General features: G+C 35.8%; 1 protein-coding gene across 3 annotated transcripts in view; it reads left to right on the top strand.

Annotated features, from left to right (window-relative positions):
* The window catches only part of LOC138331878 (uncharacterized), a 69256-nt gene that overhangs the window by 5211 nt on the left and 40278 nt on the right, over positions 1-23767 (top strand). For 2 of the 3 annotated variants that reach the window (XM_069279718.1, XM_069279716.1), the window contains 12 exons: positions 225-323; positions 11459-11658; positions 15190-15236; positions 15760-15938; positions 16435-16551; positions 17231-17392; positions 17773-17832; positions 18422-18525; positions 19411-19458; positions 21924-22060; positions 22352-22601; positions 23419-23511. In XM_069279718.1, the coding sequence (XP_069135819.1) occupies positions 225-323; positions 11459-11658; positions 15190-15236; positions 15760-15938; positions 16435-16551; positions 17231-17392; positions 17773-17832; positions 18422-18525; positions 19411-19458; positions 21924-22060; positions 22352-22601; positions 23419-23511 (1496 nt within the window). The remainder of the gene's footprint in view (positions 1-224; positions 324-11458; positions 11659-15189; positions 15237-15759; positions 15939-16434; positions 16552-17230; positions 17393-17772; positions 17833-18421; positions 18526-19410; positions 19459-21923; positions 22061-22351; positions 22602-23418; positions 23512-23767) is intronic. The other variant, XM_069279719.1, reaches the window with a different exon arrangement.

Here is a 23767-nt window from a genome sequence, read left to right as displayed (position 1 = left end):
CCTTTGATAAGCCATTGAAGGTCAAAACATTTCTGTCTTTATCATTTCTTTACTACATGTTTATATACAAATCTATCTGAGAAAACTCTCTGCAGGTAACAACATAAAGTTTCATTTCTTAATTGGTACTATATATCTTTATCAACTGTGACATTCATGTAATGAAATATTAAAATGCATGATTCAAATGTGATGAAATATTAAGATTTGTGAATATGTTACAGAAAGCCAAGTTCAAATTAGCAGCTATCGATGGAATACGACAGCGAGCTCCCCCCGACAGGGCCGGGTCTGTCAGGGACACCGTCTCAATCTACACCACAGTAAGTCAAAGGGAGCTAACTCATCAGAATATCCCTGTTGTGTGATTTGGTTTAAACATTGGTTCATATAATGTACTACTACAGCAAGTAATAGGGAAGGGGGTGGTTTACTCATGGTCTGTCAATGTGTATATCCATGCTTATCTGCAATATTTTCCATACAATACTGAAATTCAAGGGAGATAATTCATTGTTGTGAGTTAAGTCGAAGGATAGCTTTTGCAATTGATTTACGTCTGCTGTAAAACGTATATTAAATAATTTTTTTACACCAAAGTCAGTCAAGGGAGACAATTTACCAGTGGCTGGGTTAGTTCAGAAAAGAGAAGGGAATCATTACAAGCTTAATTGAATCAGACAAATTTTTATTTTTGGCGAGGGTCAACCTCGCCACTTGTTTCGTGATTGCAAATATTACTTCTTACAGTCAATTTTCCTCAATATGATTGATTGCTTAGAAATTGCTCGCAATACTGAGCGCTCCTACGCTGACAGTGTATTCAACACACTTTTGATTTATAACCGGGAATTTTATAAATAGCAAATTTTTGAATATGAAAGTTACTGATATAAGCCGTATCTGTAACGTTGAAATAGGAATAGTATCATTACAGCTTTCATATCCTTACTATATACACTATCCAAAACATCTTCTGTTTGAAAATTTTCACCTGACTGTTTACAAAAGTATCTAGACTTTTCGTCCCCAAAATGGTGTTTACAATGAATGAAGACGTTTTGTCCCAAAAATGCTTCGCTCCGAAGCTGGTTCCCCCCAGACGTTTACTCCCTATTAGAGACGGTTTTTTCCGCAACGGAAAAAAATGAAATCAATATTTCACCTCGAACATCAAAATTGATACCATAATGAATTTTGTAATTTGAATCAAATTTGTCTCGGAGCAAATACATTCCATGGCGAAATGGAGAAGCATTTATCACGGCTGTGTTATGGCACATGGCCTTACTACAATGGAAGAAAGACAACTGTAACAAAATTTTGGACAAACTTGGTCTACTGATAAATAGCATGTGACAGACGGTGAACATTTTGTAAATGTCCAAGGTGGCGTAATCTTAAAACTAACGGCAGTTAATAAGGTATGAATATTTACCACATCCATAATTATCGATAATTTCATAAGCACATGTAAAAGCACGTTCAGAGATTACCACTAAACCATACTTTTAAAACATTTTAGTTATTTTCACCACAGGAGCTTGACGTTCTGATCATATACATACAGCATATTCATTAAACTAGGTAATACGAAGTAAATTTTTGGCTGAATGACATAAATCATATATGGAATGTTCATATAACTCGAAGTGATATTTTTTGAACTACTAGATCGACGAAAATGTCGATTTCTTTTTCATAATTCTTCCGTAATACCTCCGTAAAACGGCACTTAAAAAGCTAAGCTGTTAATTGTTTAGCAATTATCCTGAGTTATATTTTACCAACAAGCATCAGAGATTAGCAATTAAAACTTACATAAACATATTCCCGACTCTCACTGCATTGTGTGATCACTCGAGCGGAACTAATCTCTACCACCTGGCACAGTCTTACAAATGCAATCGTACAAAAGCCCACATGATCACTGCTTTTAGTGCGATTACATCTTAGGGTATGAACAATGTAATTTCAGTAATTACTCTGTTAATACATTTGTGAACAAAAAGAAGTAATTTTCAACTGTGGAAGCTTAATATTGTAATCATTTTCAATCCGAAAATAATTACTATCATCATCTTCAAATTCCTTATTGTGAATTTAACTGTAATAAGATTTAAGCATATACTTGATATTTGTTTATATTCTTTGACATGTACATGCTTGAAATGAAATGAATAAATAAAAGATTATTTAAATTTAAAACACAATATGACATTAGCTGTTTATATTTTTTGTCAAAAACATATTAAGCTTAATTATCGTTCATAACACACTAATCATCACCTTCGAAACAATTTAATGAAAATCAATTAAACATTGATTTGTATAACACAGGTCGTCTTATGTTTTCCCCGCCTTGACTATCAATGTTCCCTGATCACTCTGAAAGTATTGATTTTACCTTTTTTTTCGGTCACCACATGAACTGCCTTTAATTCAATCACACCAATAAGACATACATTTACTACACTCATTATAACACTGTAAGGCAATTCGGTAAGATCAGCGAACATTGTTGATTTACCTTGAATATCTACAGGCACAGTATGGTACCATATGTAACAGGAGAGGAGAAAATGTAGCGGCAAGACCGGGATTCAATCACGGGACTCTCCGAACACTAGCTGAGTGCTCTACCGACTGAACTACCTGGTCATCGATAATCGACCCAGTCCAGTCCCGCTACACTCCTCCCAACTTTTTTGAATACATACGATACCCTTTCAAACACCACAGCCGTTGGTAGGAGAGAAGAAAATGTAGCTCTTCCGACTGAGCTACCTGATCACCGATGATCAACCCAGTCTGATCCTGCTACAAATATTTATCTGGTTATTTTATCTCCCTTCCTATTTTCAATCTACCTTCATGACTTAGAATCTTATCTGGTGGAAAAGAATATTTTGTCTTACAAATCTTGACAAATTATGCACACTGTGCACTGTAATTTTGTTTTGTGTACAATCCTAGGGGCTCCACTGTTTGTTGCAAGCTAAACTACTTATCCGCTAGCTGATTGCTGTTGATTGTTAATGATCTCAAACTGTTATGTGGGACACTCCTCCACTGTTTGCTAATTTTGTTTTGTGTACAATCCTATAGGGCTCCACTGTTATGTGGGACCTGTATAATCCCCACTGTAATTTTTGTTTTGTGTACAATCCTATAGGGCTCCACTGTTATGTGGGACCTGTATAATCCCCACTGTAATTTTTTTTTGTGTACAATCCTATAGGGCTCCACTGTTATGTGGGACCTGTATAATCCCCCACTGTAATTTTTGTTTTGTTATACAATCCTATAGGGTAATTTTGTTGTTACAATCCTATAGGGCTCCACCTGTATGTGGACCTGTATAATCCTCCACTGTAATTTTGTTTTGTGTACAATCCTATAGGGCTCCACTGTTATGTGGGACCTGTATAATCCCCACTGTAATTTTGTTTTGTGTACAATCCTATAGGGCTCCACTGTTTTATGTGGGACCTGTATAATCCCCCACTGTAATTTTGTTTTGTGTACAATCCTATAGGGCTCCACTGTTATGTGGGACCTGTATAATCCCCACTGTAATTTTGTTTTGTGTACAATCCTATAGGGCTCCACTGTTATGTGGGACCTGTATAATCCCCCACTGTAATTTTGTTTTGTGTACAATCCTATAGGGCTCCACTGTTATGTGGGACCTGTATAATCCTCCACTGTAATTTTGTTTTGTGTACAATCCTATAGGGCTCCACTGTTATGTGGGACCTGTATAATCCCCCACTGTAATTTTGTTTTGTGTACAATCCTATAGGGCTCCACTGTTATGTGGGACCTGTAATAATCCCCCACTGTAATTTTGTTTTGTGTACAATCCTATAGGGCTCCACTGTTATGTGGGACCTGTATAATCCTCCACTGTAACTTTGTTTTGTGTACAATCCTATAGGGCTCCACTGTTATGTGGGACCTGTATAATCCTCCACTGTAATTTTGTTTTGTGTACAATCCTATAGGGCTCCACTGTTATGTGGGACCTGTATAATCCTCCACTGTAATTTTGTTTTGTGTACAATCCTATAGGGCTCCACTGTTATGTGGGACCTGTATAATCCCCCACTGTAATTTTGTTTTGTGTACAATCCTATAGGGCTCCACTGTTATGTGGGACCTGTATAATCCCCCACTGTAATTTTGTTTTGTGTACAATCCTATAGGGCTCCACTGTTATGTGGGACCTGTATAATCCTCCACTGTAATTTTGTTTTGTGTACAATCCTATAGGGCTCCACTGTTATGTGGGACCTGTATAATCCTCCACTGTAATTTTGTTTTGTGTACAATCCTATAGGGCTCCACTGTTATGTGGGACCTGTATAATCCCCCACTGTAATTTTGTTTTGTGTACAATCCTATAGGGCTCCACTGTTATGTGGGACCTGTATAATCCTCCCACTGTAATTTTGTTTTGTGTACAATCCTATAGGGCTCCACTGTTATCCACTGTATTTGGGTGACCCTGTATAATCCCCCCACTGTAATTTTGTTTTGTGTACAATCCTATAGGGCTCCACTGTTATGTGGGACCTGTATAATCCCCACTGTAATTTTGTTTTGTGTACAATCCTATAGGGCTCCACTGTTATGTGGGACCTGTATAATCCCCCACTGTAATTTTGTTTTGTGTACAATCCTATAGGGCTCCACTGTTATGTGGGACCTGTATAATCCCCCACTGTAATTTTGTTTTGTGTACAATCCTATAGGGCTCCACTGTTATGTGGGACCTGTATAATCCTCCACTGTAATTTTGTTTTGTGTACAATCCTATAGGGCTCCACTGTTATGTGGGACCTGTATAATCCCCCACTGTAACTTTGTTTTGTGTACAATCCTATAGGGCTCCACTGTTATGTGGGACCTGTATAATCCTCCACTGTAATTTTGTTTTGTGTACAATCCTATAGGGCTCCACTGTTATGTGGGACCTGTATAATCCCCACTGTAATTTTGTTTTGTGTACAATCCTATAGGGCTCCACTGTTATGTGGGACCTGTATAATCCTCCACTGTAATTTTGTTTTGTGTACAATCCTATAGGGCTCCACTGTTATGTGGGACCTGTATAATCTCCCACTGTAATTTTGTTTTGTGTACAATCCTATAGGGCTCCACTGTTATGTGGGACCTGTATAATCCTCCACTGTAATTTTGTTTTGTGTACAATCCTATAGGGCTCCACTGTTATGTGGGACCTGTATAATCCTCCACTGTAATTTTGTTTTGTGTACAATCCTATAGGGCTCCACTGTTATGTGGGACCTGTATAATCCTCCACTGTAACTTTGTTTTGTGTACAATCCTATAGGGCTCCACTGTTATGTGGGACCTGTATAATCCCCCACTGTAATTTTGTTTTGTGTACAATCCTATAGGGCTCCACTGTTATGTGGGACCTGTATAATCCCCCACTGTAATTTTGTTTTGTGTACAATCCTATAGGGCTCCACTGTTATGTGGGACCTGTATAATCCCCCACTGTAATTTTGTTTTGTGTACAATCCTATAGGGCTCCACTGTTATGTGGGAGGACCTGTATAATCCTCCACTGTAATTTTGTTTTGTGTACAATCCTATAGGGCTCCACTGTTATGTGGGACCTGTATAATCCTCCACTGTAACTTTGTTTTGTGTACAATCCTATAGGGCTCCACTGTTATGTGGGACCTGTATAATCCTCCACTGTAATTTTGTTTTGTGTACAATCCTATAGGGCTCCACTGTTATGTGGGACCTGTATAATCCTCCACTGTAATTTTGTTTTGTGTACAATCCTATAGGGCTCCACTGTTATGTGGGACCTGTATAATCCTCCACTGTAATTTTGTTTTGTGTACAATCCTATAGGGCTCCACTGTTATGTGGGACCTGTATAATCCTCCACTGTAATTTTGTTTTGTGTACAATCCTATAGGGCTCCACTGTTATGTGGGACCTGTATAATCCTCCACTGTAATTTTGTTTTGTGTACAATCCTATAGGGCTCCACTGTTATGTGGGACCTGTATAATCCTCCACTGTAATTTTGTTTTGTGTACAATCCTATAGGGCTCCACTGTTATGTGGGACCTGTATAATCCTCCACTGTAATTTTGTTTTGTGTACAATCCTATAGGGCTCCACTGTTATGTGGGACCTGTATAATCCTCCACTGTAATTTTGTTTTGTGTACAATCCTATAGGGCTCCACTGTTATGTGGGACCTGTATAATCCTCCACTGTAACTTTGTTTTGTGTACAATCCTATAGGGCTCCACTGTTATGTGGGACCTGTATAATCCTCCACTGTAATTTTGTTTTGTGTACAATCCTATAGGGCTCCACTGTTATGTGGGACCTGTATAATCCTCCACTGTAATTTTGTTTTGTGTACAATCCTATAGGGCTCCACTGTTATGTGGGACCTGTATAATCCTCCACTGTAATTTTGTTTTGTGTACAATCCTATAGGGCTCCACTGTTATGTGGGAGGACCTGTATAATCCTCCACTGTAATTTTGTTTTGTGTACAATCCTATAGGGCTCCACTGTTATGTGGGACCTGTATAATCCTCCACTGTAATTTTGTTTTGTGTACAATCCTATAGGGCTCCACTGTTATGTGGGAGGACCTGTATAATCCTCCACTGTAATTTTGTTTTGTGTACAATCCTATAGGGCTCCACTGTTATGTGGGACCTGTATAATCCTCCACTGTAATTTTGTTTTGTGTACAATCCTATAGGGCTCCACTGTTATGTGGGACCTGTATAATCCTCCACTGTAATTTTGTTTTGTGTACAATCCTATAGGGCTCCACTGTTATGTGGGACCTGTATAATCCCCACTGTAATTTTGTTTTGTGTACAATCCTATAGGGCTCCACTGTTGGTTATGTGGGACCTGTATAATCCTCCACTGTAATTTTGTTTTGTGTACAATCCTATAGGGCTCCACTGTTATGTGGGACCTGTATAATCCTCCACTGTAATTTTGTTTTGTGTACAATCCTATAGGGCTCCACTGTTATGTGGGAGGACCTGTATAATCCTCCACTGTAACTTTGTTTTGTGTACAATCCTATAGGGCTCCACTGTTATGTGGGACCTGTATAATCCTCCACTGTAATTTTGTTTTGTGTACAATCCTATAGGGCTCCACTGTTATGTGGGACCTGTATAATCCTCCACTGTAATTTTGTTTTGTGTACAATCCTATAGGGCTCCACTGTTATGTGGGACCTGTATAATCCTCCACTGTAATTTTGTTTTGTGTACAATCCTATAGGGCTCCACTGTTATGTGGGACCTGTACAATCCTATAGGGCTCCACTGTTATGTGGGACCTGTATAATCCTCCACTGTAATTTTGTTTTGTGTACAATCCTATAGGGCTCCACTGTTATGTGGGACCTGTATAATCCTCCACTGTAATTTTGTTTTGTGTACAATCCTATAGGGCTCCACTGTTATGTGGGAGGACCTGTATAATCCTCCACTGTAATTTTGTTTTGTGTACAATCCTATAGGGCTCCACTGTTATGTGGGACCTGTATAATCCCCCACTGTAATTTTGTTTTGTGTACAATCCTATAGGGCTCCACTGTTATGTGGGACCTGTATAATCCTCCACTGTAATTTGTTTTGTGTACAATCCTATAGGGCTCCACTGTTATGTGGGACCTGTATAATCCTCCACTGTAATTTTGTTTTGTGTACAATCCTATAGGGCTCCACTGTTATGTGGGACCTGTATAATCCCCCACTGTAATTTTGTTTTGTGTACAATCCTATAGGGCTCCACTGTTATGTGGGACCTGTATAATCCTCCACTGTAATTTTGTTTTGTGTACAATCCTATAGGGCTCCACTGTTATGTGGGACCTGTATAATCCTCCACTGTAATTTTGTTTTGTGTACAATCCTATAGGGCTCCACTGTTATGTGGGACCTGTATAATCCTCCAGGGCTCCAATTTTGTTTTGTGTACAATCCTATAGGGCTCCACTGTTATGTGGGACCTGTATAATCCTCCACTGTAATTTTGTTTTGTGTACAATCCTATAGGGCTCCACTGTTATGTGGGACATGTATAATCCCCCACTGTAATTTTGTTTTGTGTACAATCCTATAGGGCTCCACTGTTATGTGGGACCTGTAATAATCCTCCACTGTAATTTTGTTTTGTGTACAATCCTATAGGGCTCCACTGTTATGTGGGACCTGTATAATCCTCCACTGTAATTTTGTTTTGTGTACAATCCTATAGGGCTCCACTGTTATGTGGGACCTGTATAATCCTCCACTGTAATTTTGTTTTGTGTACAATCCTATAGGGCTCCACTGTTATGTGGGACCTGTATAATCCTCCACTGTAATTTTGTTTTGTGTACAATCCTATAGGGCTCCACTGTTATGTGGGACCTGTATAATCCCCCACTGTAATTTTGTTTTGTGTACAATCCTATAGGGCTCCACTGTTATGTGGGACCTGTATAATCCTCCACTGTAACTTTGTTTTGTGTACAATCCTATAGGGCTCCACTGTTATGTGGGACCTGTATAATCCTCCACTGTAATTTTGTTTTGTGTACAATCCTATAGGGCTCCACTGTTATGTGGGACCTGTATAATCCCCCACTGTAATTTTGTTTTGTGTACAATCCTATAGGGCTCCACTGTTATGTGGGACCTGTATAATCCTCCCACTGTAATTTTGTTTTGTGTACAATCCTATAGGGCTCCACTGTTATGTGGGACCTGTATAATCCCCCACTGAAATTTGTTTTGTGTACAATCCTATAGGGCTCCACTGTTATGTGGGAGGACCTGTATAATCCCCCACTGTAATTTTGTTTTGTGTACAATCCTATAGGGCTCCACTGTTATGTGGGACCTGTATAATCCTCCACTGTAATTTTGTTTTGTGTACAATCCTATAGGGCTCCACTGTTATGTGGGACCTGTATAATCCCCCACTGTAATTTTGTTTTGTGTACAATCCTATAGGGCTCCACTGTTATGTGGGACCTGTATAATCCTCCACTGTAATTTTGTTTTGTGTACAATCCTATAGGGCTCCACTGTTATGTGGGACCTGTATAATCCCCCACTGTAATTTTGTTTTGTGTACAATCCTATAGGGCTCCACTGTTATGTGGGACCTGTATAATCCTCCACTGTAATTTTGTTTTGTGTACAATCCTATAGGGCTCCACTGTTATGTGGGACCTGTATAATCCCCCACTGTAATTTGTTTTGTGTACAATCCTATAGGGCTCCACTGTTATTGGGACCTGTATAATCCTCCACTGTAATTTTGTTTTGTGTACAATCCTATAGGGCTCCACTGTTATGTGGGACCTGTATAATCCTCCACTGTAATTTTGTTTTGTGTACAATCCTATAGGGCTCCACTGTTATGTGGGACCTGTATAATCCTCCACTGTAATTTTGTTTTGTGTACAATCCTATAGGGCTCCACTGTTATGTGGGACCTGTATAATCCCCCACTGTAATTTTGTTTTGTGTACAATCCTATAGGGCTCCACTGTTATGTGGGACCTGTATAATCCCCCACTGTAATTTTGTTTTGTGTACAATCCTATAGGGCTCCACTGTTATGTGGGACCTGTATAATCCCCCACTGTAATTTTGTTTTGTGTACAATCCTATAGGGCTCCACTGTTATGTGGGACCTGTATAATCCCCCACTGTAATTTTGTTTTGTGTACAATCCTATAGGGCTCCACTGTTATGTGGGACCTGTATAATCCCCACTGTAATTTTGTTTTGTGTACAATCCTATAGGGCTCCACTGTTATGTGGGACCTGTATAATCCCCACTGTAATTTTGTTTTGTGTACAATCCTATAGGGCTCCACTGTTATGTGGGACCTGTATAATCCCCCACTGTAATTTTGTTTTGTGTACAATCCTATAGGGCTCCACTGTTATGTGGGACCTGTATAATCCCCCACTGTAATTTTGTTTTGTGTACAATCCTATAGGGCTCCACTGTTATGTGGGACCTGTATAATCCCCCACTGTAATTTTGTTTTGTGTACAATCCTATAGGGCTCCACTGTTATGTGGGACCTGTATAATCCCCAACTGTAATTTTGTTTTGTGTACAATCCTATAGGGCTCCACTGTTATGTGGGACCTGTATAATCCTCCACTGTAATTTTGTTTTGTGTACAATCCTATAGGGCTCCACTGTTATGTGGGACCTGTATAATCCCCCACTGTAATTTTGTTTTGTGTACAATCCTATAGGGCTCCACTGTTATGTGGGACCTGTATAATCCCCCACTGTAATTTTGTTTTGTGTACAATCCTATAGGGCTCCACTGTTATGTGGGACCTGTATAATCCCCCACTGTAATTTTGTTTTGTGTACAATCCTATAGGGCTCCACTGTTATGTGGGACCTGTATAATCCCCCAACTGTAATTTTGTTTTGTGTACAATCCTATAGGGCTCCACTGTTATGTGGGACCTGTATAATCCCCCACTGTAATTTTGTTTTGTGTACAATCCTATAGGGCTCCACTGTTATGTGGGAGGACCTGTATAATCCCCCACTGTAATTTTGTTTTGTGTACAATCCTATAGGGCTCCACTGTTATGTGGGACCTGTATAATCCCCCACTGTAATTTTGTTTTGTGTACAATCCTATAGGGCTCCACTGTTATGTGGGAGGACCTGTATAATCCTCCACTGTAATTTTGTTTTGTGTACAATCCTATAGGGCTCCACTGTTATGTGGGACCTGTATAATCCCCCACTGTAATTTTGTTTTGTGTACAATCCTATAGGGCTCCCACTGTTATGTGGGAGGACCTGTATAATCCCCCACTGTAATTTTGTTTTGTGTACAATCCTATAGGGCTCCACTGTTATGTGGGACCTGTATAATCCTCCACTGTAATTTTGTTTTGTGTACAATCCTATAGGGCTCCACTGTTATGTGGGACCTGTATAATCCCCCACTGTAATTTTGTTTTGTGTACAATCCTATAGGGCTCCACTGTTATGTGGGACCTGTATAATCCTCCACTGTAATTTTGTTTTGTGTACAATCCTATAGGGCTCCACTGTTATGCGGGACCTGTATAATCCTCCACTGTAATTTTGTTTTGTGTACAATCCTATAGGGCTCCACTGTTATGTGGGACCTGTATAATCCTCCACTGTAATTTTGTTTTGTGTACAATCCTATAGGGCTCCACTGTTATGTGGGACCTGTATAATCCTCCACTGTAATTTTGTTTTTGTGTACAATCCTATAGGGCTCCACTGTTATGCGGGACCTGTATAATCCTCCACTGTAATTTTGTTTTGTGTACAATCCTATAGAGCTCCACTGTTATGTAGGACCTGTATAATCCTCCACTGTAACTTTGTTTTGTGTACAATCCTATAGGGCTCCACTCTTATGCGGGACCTGTATAATCCTCCACTTGGCTATGATACTGTTACAATGCAGCGATTCCGGGACTACTTAGAGGAGACTGAGCTTGTGGAATCATTTCGCAGGCTGATGACTCTATTACTCGACCGACCAGAACTTCCTTACAACCCCTATCCGGGGTTTGTCCAGCGCTTTAGACAGAATGCTGAGGCGTGAGTATAATCAGACAATTATAATAATATTGAACACTATCCTCACGGATTTTCTCCACCTGTAATGATAATGCATGTGTTGAGGATGCCAAATTAGGAATTAGCAATATTTTAGATAAATTATGGGTGCATGCTTCCGATAAATCCCACACATACAGTGGAACTTGGTTGATACGAACTCGGATAATTCGACAACCCGGCTTAATACGAAGTACTTTGACGGTCCCGACCAAATTCCCTCTTCATCTTTGTTTAAAGAACTTGGATAATTCGAATTCGGAAAACTCGAAGAACTCGGATAATACAAAGTAAATTTTGGGCCCGAATGGCAAAAATCATACATAAAATGTTTTTATAATTCGAAATGAGATTTTTTGGACAACGAGATCGCCGAAAATGCCGATATATTTTCATAAATCTGCCGTAGAAGAGTATTTCAGAATATATATCTAGGTTTTCTTGTTATAATTTTGCAATTACCATCGGCGATTTTGACATCTCTCTTTTTTCAGATTGTTTTACGTCATGGAACTGGTCTATATATACCCAAATAAAAAGATAGTCAGTAGACATGAGAACTCGCTTAATTCGAACACTCGGATAACTCGAAATTTTGTCCTGGTCCCTTCGAGTTCGTATTAACCAAGTTCCACTGTAGTCTATGATTTTGAATCAAATATATGGTAGGAATTATTATCATATCCCTATATATCTAATGGACCAATCGTCAGGCAGTATGAAGCATGCATGCCTCGTGCTTGCACATGCACACGAACCTATTCAATGTCGAAACAAAATGCAAATTCTTTATAAGGACCTATATGCAATTTGATAGACAGCTGGCAAACTGCCAATGTGTAACATGGAAAATAGAAGTAGACTTTTCAAGGCCCTTGCTGGTTTTATTTATTTTTTTTTTTTAGACATGTCATTTTAGGATTCCTAGCATCCTAATCCATCCTGCTGTATATTGTCCTGTCTAACGTTATATCCTTCCTTACCTTTTTTTCTTTGCTTTATACATTTTTTACAAAATGAAAATCCTATTGCATGAGCAATGTCAAGGTGTTAATCAGTGTTTTCATTTTCTTTCATATTTATACTTTTCTTTCCCACTAAAATCAATAAAAACCTTATTTTTCTTTGACCACTAGATCCTAAAATTTTATTTCTTATTTTAAATCCATGCTTTCTTTTTATTTAGTTTCTTTTAATGCATCTTAACTAAAAGTCTATGAATTACTTCAAATGTATTATATAAAAATAATTGATAATTATCTTCTTGCTTTGTGTTTTAGTTTCTTATGTTTTAATTAATTAATTCCTTTTTCACACCATATTATATATTTTCCTGCACAATATTCATTTTCCCAATTCCTTTCAGCTACTGGAGTTATCTGCCCTTGGAAAGGGTTTCTACTTTTTTAAATTTCAGATTTCTGGTATGATCTCAAAAACACTTTAGTTTGGTGCTGATAGACTAATACTAAGCTTCTGCATTATTGTATTTATCTTGCAAAAATCTATTGATAGGGAGAAGTAGGGGATGAAAAAAGGGGGAGGGGTCAATATTTTTCAGTTTCAGAATGGAACTTCATTTTTATCTTAGGCATGGAACTATTGTAGGCTTTGCGTTGTATTATCGCAAGATAAATACAATATTATATTAACTAATAATGAAATAACCACAATAAAATTATCTCATTGTTGTAAAATAGCAGTAATGCAGATTTATTTATTTATTAAGGCTTTTGTCTGTTATTTTAGGTGCCTATTTGTCTAATAATGTACATAATATTACATGTATAATAACAATATTATTGTATTTATAAGAATTAAAGTTGCAATAGGTCTGCCATAACCATGAGTGTGTCTTTGTATTCATATCTGACATAATTTGCTTTTAACCTAATGTGTGTGTTAATTAGCAGATAGAGACGGAGTTGTATTACAGGAATGATACAGACGTGTCTAAAAAGAATTTCCAATGAACAAAGCATAATATTATTAGTTACACAGTTTGTTAGTGACCTAATACGGAAAAATATTGGGTCTAAAATAAATGTTCGCCTCGCCCGATACAAGTTTATTTTAGACCCAATATTTTTCCGTATTAGGTCACTAACAAACTGTGTAACGAATTTATCCCGTCGAAGACCCTTTCAATGAAGTAACTGCAAAATGCATTATGTGTACTGAGTATTGAAACCAAAACAACTCAAAACTTTAAACAATTTTCACCTAATTGAAGACTTGAATGCGTTGTCATGGTCCCTTTCTGTTAAATAATCCTAAATAAGTGTTGCGGTTTGTTTGCTTTGAATGTGGTCATCAGCGCTATCATTCAAACATTTTGTCTCCATCTCGCTGAGTGCCGTCGTCGTGAAGCGTTACTTGACCGCCATCTTGTTGCTAATGACGTTAGAGGCAAAGAACGATAACTCTATCGTCCAAACCTGATACGATTTTTACTAACCTAATACGACTATATATTGGATATATCACGTGACTTCATTTTAACCAATAGGAATACAAGATTCTTGTCTGAGGCGGGATAATATGTGAAGCATTGATTTATTAAACTTTATCCATAAAAGCCAACAACCCTGATCATTTGGTGATTTTGGGAGACTGTGGAATTTTGTTGTTTGTCTCCTTGGGATAGAAGAAACTTTTTTTATAGGGCTACATAATTTTTTTCTAAAACTGAAGATTTAACATGACCAGAGGACTAAAACCCAAATTATGGTTAAACAAGAGGCATTGGAATATACATGTATTCATAATTTGTTGGTACATGTGAATATGAATATTCTGATACGATTATATATTGGATATCAATATCAACTCGACGTCATTTTAACCAATAGGAATACAAGATTCTTGTCTGAGGCGGGATAATACACCAGGTTAATTACTGATCAGATTGACCAGTACGCGTTAGCATGATACGTTTTTGCTACCGTCCGTCCGACCATATGGTCAGATCTTAAAGATAATTAAAGCTGCTCTAACCTATTTTTGTGACGGTGAATGTTTATTGTAAAATTTACATGTTTAACATCCGTTCGCAACATTGTACGTGTGAAAGAGTATGGTATATAATAAACACTTGACTGGACCTTAACAGTTATCATATTCACAATATAGTTTTGTCGTAATTTTTTAGTCGTTTTAGTTTGTTGCCAATTTTCTTTAACTTTTATTAATTCGTACACAGAATAAAAAATCTTAACAAGAAATGTGTTTAAAGTATATGAGATTATTATTTATCACCAATTTGTAAAAATATCCTTTTTTAAATTGACAAGTTTCAGATTATGAATTATGTACAGTGATTCGATCTCTTCTCATTTGTGTGCATATTTTCTCTCATATTGAATTTTAAGAATTTAATATCCTAAAATAAATGAGAATGATAATTTTTTTATGTTCAAATTGTCTGATTACCTCAGGGCTGATTTGAAAAAGAAATATCATGCAGTTTGTAGACTGAAATAGAACTATATAATGATATTTTCATTACTTCAGATTTCATCTGGACCAGATTTCAGACGAAAGAATTCACCAACTTTTACGTATGTATTATTGGCATTATCGTAAGATCAGAAAAACTTGAAATAATTCACAACAAGAAATTGTATCTGTCGGCATTGACTGTTTACAACTGAAAGAACCGAGTGCATCTTTGAGTTCGGAAGTGGAATGTTCACGCGTCGCGCATGCACATAGGGGTTGTTTACACTCGCCGAAAGATAATAATATGAAATAGTGACTAGGTCATTCCTATTTATTTTCAGTTTTTCTCCATTTTGAACAAAATTGTTATACAAACTTTTAAATATTGTTTTTAACACAAAGTACACAACTTATACAATTAATTTTAGTTCTATAATTCTTTTTATCTTTTATTATATGACTTTTTAACGATTTAGTCCCTTTAATCTCCAGGAAGTTGATTTGGAATGGAATTTATTAGTAAAACTTTACAGTGTATCTGCAAAAATGTTGGTACTTGTAAATCAGAAATTTTAATCACTTTAAGTTACAGTTCTGAATACTAGATTCATAAATTTTCACTGTAAAAATGGCTGTTTTCAGACAATGACCTTCAGGAGTCGATCATGCAGAACCTGTTCCTGGTTCGAGGGTATGACACACTTTGGGGTCTGCCGAGTGTCCTACGTGTGGTTAACCCACAGCGATTGTCTCGCTATAAATGGCTAGTGGACAATATGACTCCTGAACCAGAAGATCTCTTCTCAGAACCAGGCTACACAGTAAGTTTACAGGTCAATTTTCACAATATCTGTGTCAGGTCAAAGTTCACAATATCTGTGTCAGGTCAAAGTTCACAATATCTGTGTCAGATCAAAGTTCACAATATCTGTGGTGCATGGTTATTTTATTAGTGTTATAAAATCAAATTGATTGAAAGGAAATGTTTTTTTGCCAATCATTATTTCAATGGATCATGATAATCCACACAATAGCAAGTGATTAGAAATAAAACTTCAGATTTCAATGATACATCAACATTGGATTTGGTAAGTATTAACTAAAGGCCACAAAATGATTTATGAAAATCTACATATTATTTGAATTAAAGGTTACAGAATTGTTCAGATATAGTTTCATTTATTACAATTATTCCAAAATAAATAGGAAATGTTTTGATAGCCATAGTAACAATCCACTATATATGTATATCTGATATGTGGTCATCATGGTAACGATCCTTTACAACTGTCTGATGTGTGGTTGTCATGGTTACAGAACCAGGTGACGGTAGCCTTGGTTGGCCCGTGTGTGTTTGAAGGTACTTTCTACCAACACGTCTACAATCTTCAGATGCGAAAAGAGTTTTTAGTCACTGGTGAGGATGTCAAAATGGTAAGTAAATTGTTTGTTTACTTTAAACGTGGTTATTTTTGTGAGTGCTTAATTTCACAAATTGTATGTATGCCCCTTACCGCAGTGTTGTTATTTTCGCGACAGATACACTTTCACACTTTTAACAACAAAGTTCATGTCATATACAAAATATTATGTACAGGGAAATTTTTCGTTATCAAGTGGCTTTCTCGTAAGTAAAGTAAACTTCCCCCTCCCGAAAACTTCCATGTTTACAGTATATGACTATACCATTCCTATTACATATACTGTTTACGTATTTAACCCTATAAGCACCGTCGTCTCTATAAGTGCCCTTCCTCCTTTTTGAGGCCTAACTTTCACTTTTATTGACTTAATTAAACACAGACTAAAAATCATGAAGATTTCTCTATTTGATTTTTTCTAAATTGATAAATGGCTTACAGACTGTGAAATGATTTTGTAAAATTTGTTAGCCCGAATAAAGTGCCCCTTCATTTTTCAATTTTTTAACTGCCCCGGGCACTTATTAATTTGGCCGCTTAAGATATTCATTATTCCACAGGAATAACAACCAAAAAAAATGAACACATTTTACATCCTATCTATAAAAGATACCTCAGTCTTAAAATTACAAAATGTACATTTACTTCTACCTGCTAACAATAACTAGTACCCTGTGTATGTTTTACAACAGGGAGTATCCATCTTTGTGAATTCTGTCATGTCTGAGATTGATGGTATGTATTCAAACCCCCGTCATCTTATCCTTGGGGTGAATCTGCCATTTGGAGACGGTGAATCTTCTCACATAACACTCATGGATTTCTGGGACCCGGACCGTATCCAACAGGAAAAGGTAAGTCACGGACATCATCGCAAGAGGGGGTCAGTTTCTCACTGTTAACTTTTCAGGGAGAAAATGATAGTGTTGGCTTTCATGGTGGAAAACTGATCCAATTCACAATTGAAATTCTGCTGAATTTTTTTCTAAATATAAACTCTGGAAACATTTCTTGCACAATACCTGGAATCCTGAATCACATTAAGATTTATTTAAGAGTCACTTATATTATCAGATTCAACAACAAAAAATCGGTGTCCCCCTGTGAATTCCAAAATAAAACCTTTTGCTGATAATTTATTTTATTTTTAAACTTCAGTTTGAAGTTTTTGACAGGGAACTTATCTTTAAAGACAACGTATTGTATCTATAACATGTGCTTACTTCTGCTGTAGGAAATGTTCTTACAAGCTATGAGTGATACTGTCCTGTCCAACAAGTATATCTACATGGATGTAAGTATGTATAATGTGATAAATCTTTATAATGTGGGCATTCCTAGTGCTGTACTCAATGGACCTACAGAATTGTTTGAAATTAATCCATTTAACACTGAGGGGCCCATTCACATGGTTTTAGTGATACAGATAAAGCCTTATTAGAGGAACTGATGTGTACTCATGTAATTAAGTGATAAACTTATATAATTTAAATCATTAAAGATGCTCCACCGTGGACACAGTATAAGCAATACTCATCAGTTGAACAATAATTGGTGTTTAATCGTATATGTCTAATTAACACAAACATAATATAAATGATTTATTTTCCTTTTGGTGCATGTGCAATCAGTGCTTCATTCCATATAGGACATATAGTGCCATGGATTTTTTTCGGGATGCAATTAATTATTTTTAATATTTTTATCTTGAGGTAAAATAAGAAGCTCAAACTTTTTAATGGTGGTAATGGTGTATAGTAAGTAACTTTTGTAAATGAAGAAAAATCTAATTCATCTGCCCCTGTTTTTGAGAGAGAAAAAATACCTTTTGTCAATGATGTAACATATCTTTAAAGAGAAATAAAAATTGTTTATTTCGGCAGTGTATTTTTCGTACTGACCCTGATGTGGCAGCCTACACGAGAGGACAGATTCAGTTTGGTCTCAACTTCATAGCTCTGTCTCTGTCAGCTGGCGCTAATGAAGGGTACGTATTAAAAAACCAGAAACTTTCTATAAGGGGAGATAACAAAATAAGGGAGATAAATGTGATACCCATGGGCGATTATTATTGAAGAAGGGAGATAACTCTTAAGAATTATGTCGAAGTCAAATAAATTTAGAAAATAGTGTCGATATATTCAAATAAGAAATGAGATAGAAGAAAGAAAATCAATTGCATGGAACCCATTTGCATGATCTGACTTACACTTTGTAGTTAGAGACTATTTTATATAGCTGTAATATTATAGGTGTAGAAAGAAAACAATGGCAGTTCACTATCGTTCGGATCAGAAATTAATTATTTTTATGTCTGTACTACATAAAAGGAGTTGCATTTAATCACGAATTGTTACACTGTCCCATCGTGGAATTGAGGCTGGAGAGCCATTTATTCTTCAGGAATTTCTACTTTGTTAAATACCCGGTAATTAAATGAAAATAATCTTTTTGCATTGATCCAACCATATATCTCTCCTTTGGTTGAATTTAGAAATGAATTGTTCGGTAATATAAATCATTGTTTCATTTGATTAAGGGATAACTCTGAATTACTGTCATTACATCTAAGATTTGTGAACAGTAGAACATTATCTAATATATATCATACAGGCAGTTATTTTTGGGGGTCAAAATTTTCACAATTTCATTGGACCCAAAACTAGAAAATTTTATTTAAGGGAATTAAAATTTCATTATTTGACTTGAAGTGAATATATATTATTCATTTTATTCTTAATATTTTCTCATATTCTCATATTATAAATTTTCTCGATAGCCCACAAAATTGCGAAAATATTACCCCTGCAAAAATAAACAGCTGTACAGTGTTGTAAACAAATATTTGAACAAACGGTTGTATTTCTGACAGGACTGGATCGGAGACAAACATCGTCAGCGGTACAAACAATGAATCAGGGTAGAAATAATATTTATGTTCATACAATTAACAATGTTTAAAACATGTTGTGTTTTTTTGCTAGGGTATATATTATAGTCTAGCTAAAACTTAATATCATAATTATTAATGAAATAGAACTATAATTACGCTGAAAAAAATACATTTTGAACTTCTTCTAATTATTTCAACCAGTGAGATTTGGCTGAAACTTGTCTGAGATTATCCTTATCTAATATTGTTATATTTCGGATCGATCCACAATCTATGATAGGCGCTATAGCCACCATCTTGAAAATACATTTTGAACTTAGTTCTTCTCAAGATCTATGAGTGCGATCAAGCTGAAACGTTCCTGACATGATCATGATATGGTTCCAACTAAGTGTTGTTATTTTTCGAGTCGATTCATTATCCAAGATGTCTGCACTATATAGCCATCATCTTAAAAACACGTTCTGAACTTTTAAATATATGTACAATAATTGATCAGGAAAGATATAGACAGAAATAATTATTTTTATTATTTGAAGATATATACTGTAACAGCAACTCAATTGTTTTTTAAACAAAATGCATTTCAACATCTAATTTTCTGAAACCATGCTATATTTCCCCAGTTAATTACAACTCGAAAATCTTATGATTTACCAGGAAAAAAGCCAAGATTACAAATCTAGAAAAATGTCAGTTATTTTCTTTTCTGGTTGATGTGCAATTTAGCTTATCATGAATTTAGACTTTAAAGTATTTGAGATGGTAGTTGATAGCTAGTTTATTTAGTAACATGTTTGAATGACATTATATAGTTGTACCCAATTAATAGCATGTTTATTCTCCCATTAAGTTTTGATTGTGTGTCCATTTATGTGTTGTTTTTGCTGGACAATATGGATAGAAAACATAGTTAAGATAGGGATTTCTACAAGAATGAAAACAATGTGCTCCATACTCAGCGAGCCTAATGCTGATCAGTCGAAATCCATCACGAGGGTTAAGATGCATGTTTCCTTAAATTTTCTTGACAGATTCATGTTGGATTATTTTTCTCCCATAAATATTTAGTGTTTGGTGTTTGTTTAAACTCTTGTTTTCTGGAACAATGTTGCAGGAAGCATACATTTTTAAATGATTATAAAATATTGAAATATTCTAGGTAATCAGACACTTAAAATCATTATTATCATTGTTTTATGGTTCTACAATGTTCACAACTGGCCCAGAACAGAAGGGTTTTATCGAGTTACCATATTACATTGTAGAGCTTGTGCCCAATTCTTATTACATTGTAGAGCTTGTGCCCAATTCTTTTTGTCAATTTTAATAACTGAATAAATGAAATATCTCTTTTTTTCAGCTTTAGTAACTTTAACTTAAAAATAAAATATGCCATTCATTTAAATGAACTAGCCCCAAATCCTTACATGAATGAAATCTTTTACGTATGTATATTTTCATTAGAAAAATCATTGCCAGAAAGCTACATTCTACATACATGAGATACCATACGCTTTCATCAAACATTAAACATACATAAACAAAACATTGACAGTATGACAAACATTTGTACAATGAGAATTCTTTATGTAAATGCTTTAGATTTGTAAATTGCTAATTAAGTGGGATATATTGATTACTAGCACAGTAAAACTTGCCTTTAGTGACCACCTCTGTATAAAGACTAACTGCTTATTAATAAAAGGGTCCCAAATATCCACACAATTTGACCTGTGTATAAAGACCACCTGTGTATAAAGACCACCTGTGTATATAGACCACCTGTATATAAAGTCCACTTTCCCTTTTTCCGTCAGTAGGCCTTTATTGACAGGTAATATTACATATAAATCAACTTATATCTGTGCTAAATCTGTCACTTACATTGTATATAGAGACAATTGGCTGTTAATTCCCTTAAAATGATTAACATTTACCCAGTAGTTCTAACATCTCTTTTGTTAGGCTTGAAATAAAAAATAAGAAAAAAAACATTGTCTAGCAACTGTGGCTTAATTAAAACTTTTTGTCTACATATTGCCATTTTTACAGAAAGTATACTGTGGTATTCATGCAATATCAATAAGAAGAATTTCAACTTTCAGATTATATGATTATACAGAAGATTTGCTGCAGATAATTAATTTATTTTAATTTTTACTCATGACAAGAACAAGAAAATCTTCAAAGAGTATATATACATATTAAATATATATTATTCATTTTTAAGTAAATATGAAAGAAAATGTCTAAATTCATGCCTTCTCTCTGAACTTATGTCAGACTGTTGCTATTTTTCAGATGGAAAAAAAATAATAAAAAAATATGACTTCAGTTTGTATGCTATGTTGTTTTGAAAATATGATTTGTATTTACAATTAACAGTGTAGTGTTCTGAAAATTATGTGTAATTTTCAGCTACCGGTATATTATTTAGGTTTTATTTTCAATAAAACATCTCAGCTTTTGTGTCCAAATGCTTTTTTCAGTTTGTCAAGTTTCTGTGAATATCCTATGTCATCTCTACACGAGGGAGTCTTTCTTAATCGCAGTCATGCAGAAGCTTACTTGTCAATCTTCTCACCTCAAGTGGATTCTTTCCAAAAGGCGGAGACCCGTGCCCCAGGTACAAGATTTTATGAGGCCTTTGTTCTCTCAATGTCAGTGTATACACTAATTTTTTTGGTGTTTTTAATTAGCCATCATCAGATAGTAAGCTATTAAATGGCTTTTACTGTTAACATGCTTATTTTAGTGTTAGTTTTATTTTAATGGATTTTTTGTTGTTCTCGGCTATTTCAAGTATCAGGAATTAATTTAACTGCAAATATAGAGAATCTATTATAACTTAAAGGAAAGTATATGTATCTCAATGTCAAACTATTTTTATCTGTGTCATAATTCCTTTATCTTTAAGTCCCACATGCATCAGCCAGTAAGGCAAGAAACACCCCTGGTGCTGGAAGTAAGAATGGTCGTGCGACGGCACAGAGTCAAACAAATCGACCATTCACACGGAAGCAGGAAAAAGATGTCAGCACAGTAAGACGTCATGTCCATGACCGTTTCAGTCATCTGAAACCACAGAAGATACGGATTGATGGTTTTAAACTTGGGGATGAGACAACATATGGGCCGTACGCCTGGCAGATCACGGCTCCATTAAAGTGAGATCATTAAGAGATTTAATGTCTTGATACCATAATATTTGTATAACTTTTGTTGATGAAATGAGCCCAATTTTCAACCCAAGATGAGTATGATGCTTTGGGAAGCACCTTAAGTTTATAAATATTAATTTGGTAGTATGGGACAAAGAAGTTATTCCAACCGTGTGGACAAAACAATTGTCAAATTTTCAAGGCGATCTGCCCCTTTATCAAGACACACAAAACGATTACGTAATATGACACCAACAGTAAAACGGGACAATGAAAGAAAACAAATATTTAACAGCACAAGTTGATAGTACATGTACATCTTTTTCCTAGAAAGCTATGTATCTATATCACTCATATTATGTAATTAATATTTTTTATGTAAATTGTAGCATCCTTATGTGTTGAGGATTCAAAATTGTCCAACGATACTTAGAACAACATTATTCTCAACAAGTTCATCCACAATATGAAGAGAGAATGAATAGTAATTAGCAGCCATCAACATGGAAAGACTGTCACACCCTTTTCCTAAGATTACATCAGTGTCATGATTGTCATATTGAACATACATGAACTAATAGTGCATGCAATTAATTTCAATCGTTATCATATAATCTCTACCAATAAAAGTGTTTTAATGAATTGAGATCTAAAAATAACATGGGTAAAGAACAACTTACCATCAATTAGTCCCACCATCTGGTGGTTATATATAACATCATTATTTGACCTGAGTTTCGTGACGTCAGATAAGACTAATTGACCTCGAAACCCCTGTATAACAGTTGTTTTGTGAATCTAAATACATTTGTTTGTTTTTTAGGTCTTACCTACAACAAAAACTAGCTGGTCATCACATGCATGCTGAATTGTTTGAATCCTGTTACTGTGTCATTATTCTTCTACTGCTGGAAAGGTAACATAAAAACTTCTTCTCATGAAGCTTGGTAGTATAGACACAAAAACTTCTTCTCATGAAACATAAAGCTTGGTAATATAGACACAAAAACTTCTTCTCATGAAACATAAAGCTTGGTAGTATAGACACAAAAACTTCTTCTCATGAAACATAAAGCTTGGTAATATAGACAAAAAAACTGCTTCTAATGAAACATAAAGCTTGGTAGTATAGACACAAAAACTTCTTCTCATGAAACATAAAGCTTGGTAAT

Source organism: Argopecten irradians, chromosome 9, assembly GCF_041381155.1.
Source record: "Argopecten irradians isolate NY chromosome 9, Ai_NY, whole genome shotgun sequence".
In the NCBI taxonomy this organism is placed as follows: domain Eukaryota; kingdom Metazoa; phylum Mollusca; class Bivalvia; order Pectinida; family Pectinidae; genus Argopecten; species Argopecten irradians.
Note: the sequence above shows the minus strand (reverse complement) of the source record. Positions and strands in the feature narration are given on the sequence as shown.